Raw genomic sequence first — 7,322 nt, 5'->3', positions numbered from 1 at the left:
TCCGGAGGCTCCTGAAGCGCCTGCCAGAAGGCAAGAGGACAAACAAACTGTGAGCAGGGTGTGAGGAATCTTTAAGAATGCTGCAGGCTCGATGAAGACAACGTTTCTTCTGTACGTCCTCAACTGATGGAAGTGAGGTCCCTGTAATTTTCTCGGCCGTATTCCCCACTCGCTGTAGTGACTTACGGTCAGCAACAGTGCAGTTCCCAAACCAGACTGTGATACAGCTGGACAGGATACTCTCAATCACACAGCGATAGAAGTTCACCACAATGGCTGGAGACAGATGTTGTTTCTTTAGCATCCTCAGAAAAAAGAGGCGCTGGTGAGCCTTCTTGACCAGGCTGGAAGTGTTGGAGGTCCAGGACAGATATGTGTGATCCCAAGAACTCGAAGCTGGCGACACATCTTGAAGCTGGCGACACGTCTCCTGAAGTCTATGATAAATTCCTTTGTTTTGTTGGTGTTAAGGAGCAGGTTACTGTCAGTACACCATGTGACCAGATGTTCTACATCCTCTCTGTAGGCTGTCTCATCATTGTTGCTGATGAGGCCAATCACAGTGGTGTCGTCAACAAACTTGATCATAGAGTTTGATACATGAACAGTCTTGCAGTGAACAGTCTTGAGGAGAGAAATGGGCTTAGCACACAGCCCTGGGGCACGCCAGTGTTGAGTGTGATGGTGGAGGAGTAGGTATGGCCTGACCTAACATGCTGAGCTTTTAATCCAATAACAAAGAGGGGAGTCAATGCCCAGATCTCCAGAAGTTTAGTGACTAACTTGGCTGGGATTATTGTGTTAAATGCTGAGCTAAAATCAACAAACAACATTCTAGCGTATGTGTTGTTATTATCCAACTAGGTACTAGCACTAGCCAGAAACGCTAAGGCTAAGGTCTTCAAATCCAGAGATTTGATTCATATTCCAGGCCGGGATTTTACAGTGACCAGCTGGAATCACAATACCTGGCCAGACAGGTTTTATTATTATTATATTATATATTTTTTTAAATCCTGGCCTGGAATCTGGATCCAAAGTCCTGATTTGAATACCTCTGCTCTAAGGCTAGGGTTTAGACACCCCTGCTGTGGGTGAGGGCTGAGAGGGGCCAGCTAGGAGACTGTAGTCTGTGATATGTAGAGCACCCACACCTGAGCCCCCATGACATTGTAATTATCACCCATGGTCTGCACTACCCCAGGGCACCAACGTTATTCTCTATGTGTCACTTCAGAGCACATTCATAAAGCGCACAGATCATGGTCAGACAAAATGTAAGAAAACAAGTGCAACTCACATGATGAAGCATCACCCCGCTGTGTATTTCCTGCAAGAACCAGTATATGATCCATACAGCGGGTCTCCCACACAGGGAGAGGAGTCAGGATGTTCCTGATCACACTCAAGCAGGCCTCATTTGCATATCGTCAGTCGGCTTTGACAAGGTGAGGTGGTGGATCAGCTGGGAATTCAGCCTCAGGACACCTCTCTCACTCACAAATGCAGAACATGGCCTAGGTTTATATGCTCTTATTATTTGTCGTCTGGTGGATGTGCTCGTTCAGTCCAACAAGGCTCCAGAGACATGACACCTGCAACAAAACAGACTCCTCAAAGACGCAGCATTCTCAAACAACACCTGCGGCACGTTTGATTACCACAGACAGCAGTCGCCTATGGCGTCACATCAATGTCAAAAGTAGAGGGCGCAAAAACACCAGGTGGAAAATATAAACCTGTTTTAACATCTTGTTGGTGTAAATATTGCTTCCACAAGCACAAATGTGGAACTCACGACCACAGAGAGGAATTGCGTGCACAATGACCATAATCTCACTCTTAAAGTGTCTTTTTTTTTCTCACACGATTTTTACCCTCGATTTTAAGGTTTCCCTCAGGCGCCAAGCTCTTTTCCCTCTGTCTCTTTCTGAGCTCGAGAGGATTTTGCGTGCTCTGGTTTTGAAACGTGTGGGTTTTTGAACGTTTGGAGGCAGGGCCAGGTCCATTTCTCGCAGTGAATGCTCATGGCTGTCTCCTTGTTCTGTGACTGCTCACCTCATAGACTGTATATTGCCTGCCTGTTAGGAAAAAATGATTTGATTGTTACACATCCTTTCAGACGCACATATATATAATATGTATCGTTGCTGTCCAATCAAAAACACATATCTCCCAAAATAGTATCTGTACAGGAGAAGGACAAAAACGTTAAATTTCAATGGAAGTCAATGTAAAAAGATTTTATTCAGAGTAATTTTGGAGCATTTCTACTGGTACATTCGTCATAAAATTTTCACAAAATATAAAGGACAGCACGGTGGCGCAGCATGAAAGTGTTGCAGTCACACAGCTCCAGGGACCTGGAGGTTGAGGGTTCAAGCCTTGCTCCGGGTGACTGTCTGTGAAGAGTGTAGTGTGTTCTCTCTGTGTCTGCATGGGTTTCCTCCAAGTGACTGTCTGTGAGGAGTGTGGTGTGTTCTCCCTGTGTCCGTGTGGGTCTCCTCTAAGTGACTGTCTGTGAGGAGTGTGGTGTGTTCTCCCTGTGTCTGCGTGGGTTTCCTCCGGGTGACTGTCTGTCAGGAGTGTGGTGTGTTCTCCCCATGTCCACGTGGGTCTCCTCTGGGTGACTGTCTGTGAGGAGTGTGGTGTGTTCTCTCTGTGTCTGCATGGGATTCCTCCAAGTGACTGTCTGTGAGGAGTGTGGTGTGTTCTCTCTGTGTCTGCGTGGGTTTCCTCCAAGTGACTGTCTGTGAGGAGTGTGGTGTGTTCTCCCTGTGTCTGCATGGGTTTCCTCCAAGTGACTGTCTGTGAGGAGTGTGGTGTGTTCTCCCTGTGTCTGCGTGGGTTTCCTCCGGGGGACTGTCTGTGAGGAGTGTGGTGTGTTCTCCCTGTGTCTGCGTAGGTTTCCTCCGGGTGACTGTCTGTGAGGAGAGTGGTGTGTTCTCCCTGTGTCCGCGTGGGTTTCCTCCGGGTGACTGTCTGTGAGGAGTGTGGTGTGTTCTCCCCATGTCCACGTGGGTCTCCTCTGGGTGACTGTCTGTGAGGAGTGTGGTGTGTTCTCTCTGTGTCTGCATGGGTTTCCTCCAAGTGACTGTCTGTGAGGAGTGTGGTGTGTTCTCCCTGTGTCTGCATGGGTTTCCTCCAAGTGACTGTCTGTGAGGAGTGTGGTGTGTTCTCCCTGTGTCTGCGTGGGTTTCCTCCGGGTGACTGTCTGTGAGGAGTGTGGTGTGTTCTCCCTGTGTCCGCGTGGGTTTCCTCCGGGTGCTCCGGTTTCCTCCCACAGTCAAAAAACACACGTTGTGTGAATGTGTGAGTGTGTGTCACTCTGTGAAGGACTGATGCCTACTCCAGGGCATGTTCCTCCCTTGATTCCGCGTAGGCTCTGGACCCACCGCGACCCGGACCTGGATATGCGCTTACAGATAATGAATAAACAAAGGACAGCTGTGTTCCAATGATGTATTAAACTAAAAATCCACAAAAACAGAGATATTGAATTGGACAGCGGTGATCTAGTAATATGCCCGGTCCTATTATAGATGTGCAGAAAGGACCATATATCAGACTTTTTATGGGAATTACTGTAAACAAAGCTCAACTGCTGTGTAATTAAATTAAACCAATATATCAACAAGCTTGGGTCAGTCTTTGATTTGTTAAATGGCAGTGTTTTACATGCATAAATAATAAGCAGGGTCTGTCTGAACTGTGCTCAGATATTTCTAGACATCCGATCACCGGCCCACCGCCATTTGATGTCATACACTGATTTGTTTTGATCTCGTCTCTCAGTCTTTGTCCACTGGGCCATGGAGAGGATCCATCAGCCCACATCTCCATGGACCTCCCCCTCCCTCTCCCACTGGAGGACAGAGAACAGGCAAAGGCAGCTTTCACTGACCACAGTTTACAGATAACCTCCAAGCACACATCCAATCACCAAATCATCCAGGTCACCTCATGAAACCAGAGGTATTAATAGGGTGTTTGCCTCCCCTTATCAGCCTCTGCTCTCCTGGGAAGGCTTTACACTAGATAACAGTACGGTTTTAATTGCTCTCAGCCACTGGAGCATTAGTAAGATCAAGTACTGAAGTTGAATGATTAATCCTGCTTCATAAACCCCACTCCAGCTCATCTCTGAAGCATCAGACAGTGCTCCGTTACTCCAGTTAACATGGTGCCATGGCTCCACAGGTCAGGTTTGAGTCACTTCATCCTGGTAACGTGAACGAATATAGACATCATATTTTACCCAAAAGAACTGTCCCTGGGTTCATACAATGTGTATAAAATATAGTTTGTCCTTTGTGAATTTGTGACACCTACCAAGACTGAAAATTAACTTTAACCCTTTATCCTTTACCATGCCCCTAACCCATAGGGGCATAACACATACCCCATCCTACCCCTAAACCATACTCTAACCCCTAGCCGTAACTCTAAGCCTGATAAACAGTAACCATTAAAATATATCTTAAGGATTTTTTTTCCTATAAAATTTAAGCCATTTTTTTTCACCATTTTCCAGATCTAGCTCCTCCCTTTCCATTTCACATTGAATTGTGGGACAATAGTCATCAAGACAATACTCAAAAACTGGCTGATTGTACGTATGCCTTGTGAATATTTGAGTACATTCAACTGTGATGTTTTTAACTTCACTATATTCTACATACCTACAAACCCATCAGTATTACTGTAATTAAACTGAAATGGCCTAAATTCCATCTACAGTGAGTTTGGAAGGTGTTAAACTGTGTCTGAATCGAGTGTTTGTATAAAACGTTGCATGCTGAGGTCCGTCTCTTTGGCTAATGTTTGAACACAGTGTAGATGTATACGTTGCTGCCTTATATTTCCCATAATTCTGTGTGCTAGCACTGTTAGCAGCACTCGTCTGGCAAAAGGTGCAAAAACAAGTAGCAGGGATGTGGTGGATGGTGCTAAGTTTTTCTACAAGTTAGATTGAAATTCATATGTAATTTCTGACCAGAAATAGGCTAGTTATCACAGACTTTTCTTCACCCTGTTATTGTTTTACTCATTCTGGCTATTGTTTATTAGCCTTTCGCTATCCTAGCAATGTTGTTATGTAGTGTTGCCTTTAAAGTCTGTCTCAGATTTCAGTTACTTAAATTCATGCCAAAACAGTCTTCGAAGCACTGACTCATGACACTGCATGGTCCCCAGTAAACAATTAGCCGATTCAACGTGGAAATAACGTAATGACTGCCATCTAATCAACGTTCTCTTAAGGTTGAAAATGAAAGTTTAAAAGACGTCCAAACACAGACATTGAAAAGATGTTGGACGTCCATTGACGTTATTAATTGGTCCCGAAATAAATTACTTGTATAAAACGTGTTTTGGACGTCCACTGACGTTATCGATTGGTCACCACTTAACTAACTTATTAAGATGGATTTTGGACGTCCATTGACGTTTAAAATATGTCCTTGACGGACAGACTACTTTTAGACCTATTTTGAACGTCCAGGGACCTTCCTTGTTTACTGGGTCAGCAAGATATTAAGGGTGCTAGCTTCTGTTTTGGTTGTGGCCTGACCCTGCATGTACGGCTTCAACTTAGCTCCAGTTGAGCAATAGCTCTCTCATACCAGTGTTCTATACTGCCTTCAAGTTGTGTTTGTTGAGGGTGTGTCAAAACCAAAACGTCATGGCGACTGCGGATATGGACTATACATTTCATGCTGGGGAAAGATTTAAGCTCGTTGGCTGTTGGATAACTTTTGGATTTTAAAGGAACGCTAGGTTGTGTTTTTACCTTAAAATTACGGATTCAAAATCATTGTGATGCTTCACTCAACTGTAAAAGAGAGAATAGAGCATCTGTCATTGCTACTGCAGGCTCAGCACTGCAGAAACTGTACTATGTAAATTATTTTATAGGAGAGTACAAAACATTTCTAACTCGGCCCATTGATTTAAGGACAGTGCTGTAAAGTTGAATTACTCTCCACAGCTGTAGGGGGAGCCCAGGATAAAAAAAAAAACGTACCTTGTGTCCCTTTAATGGTACAGTTCAAGCTAATGTATGATTTGTATACAACTTATATTATGTTGATGAGGAACCTTTTAAAAGACTTTTTAAAATTACCCAACAATATGTGAAAAAATACAATAGGCTGTTTTATGTGATTCAGTGAATGCGTGTCCTATTTCCTTCATTTTGCTCACATCATGTTATATTTACGACCTCCAATCTCGTAAACGGGTATTTCCGAGGATAACTTTATAGCAGCCGTAGAACGACTTTCCAATGTGCCCCGCCTCCTGTATTCTGATTGGCTGCCAGTGTAAATATTAAAGCTTTCTGGAACGCTTCACCCGCCTGGGTCTGTCTGAACTACTGACCAATCCAGGAGCAGGAGAACTAGTAGCGGCCAATCAGAGCGAAGTGGGCGTGGCTTGTTTGAATACGGGTGGGAAAGAGCTCTCACACCGCGCGCTGTTGTGGATCAGTGGAGGCTGAATCTGAGTGAGTTACGCGATGCAGTCGGAGGACCCCCGGACCACTCCAGCTGCCACAGACCGACCCCTCGCCTAACTGGACTTTACGCTGGACTAAGTACCGGACCTTAACCTGGACATTACAGCTCCGGTGTTCCGCGTTGAAAGCAGGGGAGTGTGACTGTGTGTGTGAGACAGTGAGTGAAGGCTGAAGATGGGGGCTCCAGAGGAGAAACTTTTCCGCGCGCTGTGGTCACCATTCTTGCTGCTCGCGGTGCTGCTGTCCCCGCTCTCCTCGGCGCTGCTGCACGGCCACGTGTTGGATGCAGCTCCTGTGGGCACCGCGGTAGCCGGGCTCGCGCTGCCTGGCGACGGGAGCGCGTGCAGGGGCACTTTGCGTGGCGCGCTCTCCTCTGATTTCTCCCTCGCGTGCTCGACGGCGGACGGGCGTGGGCTCCTTTTGCGAACCGCCAGAAGTTTGGAGCGCGCCCGGAAAGCGAGCTACCTGCTGCGCGCGGGCACGGAGACGTTGCGCGTGCAGGTGCTGCCCTCTGCGCGGCGGCGACGGCGGGGCGCCGTGTCCTCGGAGCCGCACTACACGGTGACGCTGGCGGCGGACGCGCGCCGCGGGGACGCCGTGTTCACCGTGCCGAACGAACGCTTCGCGGAGGCGCGCTTCGAGACGCTGGAGGACGGCGGCGGGACGGTGCGTGTGCAGCGGGACTCCGGACGTGTTTACTTGGAGCGTGCGCTCACGGCGCCCGCGCACGTCACGCTGAAGGTGCAGAACGCCAGAGGTGAGCCTGACCTTTGCTGCCTGTGTTTCTCCGTGCTGGACACACACT

At 47.2% G+C, this 7,322-nt stretch overlaps 1 protein-coding gene across 1 annotated transcript in view; it reads left to right on the top strand.

The window, feature by feature from the left end:
• The first annotated feature begins 6,506 nt into the window (after positions 1-6,506).
• si:dkey-22o22.2 (neural-cadherin) overlaps positions 6,507-7,322 on the top strand; it is a 174,152-nt gene continuing 173,336 nt past the window's right edge. Inside the window, exon 1 of the mRNA XM_066683650.1 lies at positions 6,507-7,274. Coding sequence (XP_066539747.1) covers positions 6,692-7,274 — 583 coding nt within the window. The 5' untranslated portion in view covers positions 6,507-6,691. The remainder of the gene's footprint in view (positions 7,275-7,322) is intronic.

The sequence above is a fragment of the Hoplias malabaricus genome, chromosome 10, assembly GCF_029633855.1.
Source record: "Hoplias malabaricus isolate fHopMal1 chromosome 10, fHopMal1.hap1, whole genome shotgun sequence".
In the NCBI taxonomy this organism is placed as follows: Eukaryota; Metazoa; Chordata; class Actinopteri; order Characiformes; family Erythrinidae; genus Hoplias; species Hoplias malabaricus.
Note: the sequence above shows the minus strand (reverse complement) of the source record. Positions and strands in the feature narration are given on the sequence as shown.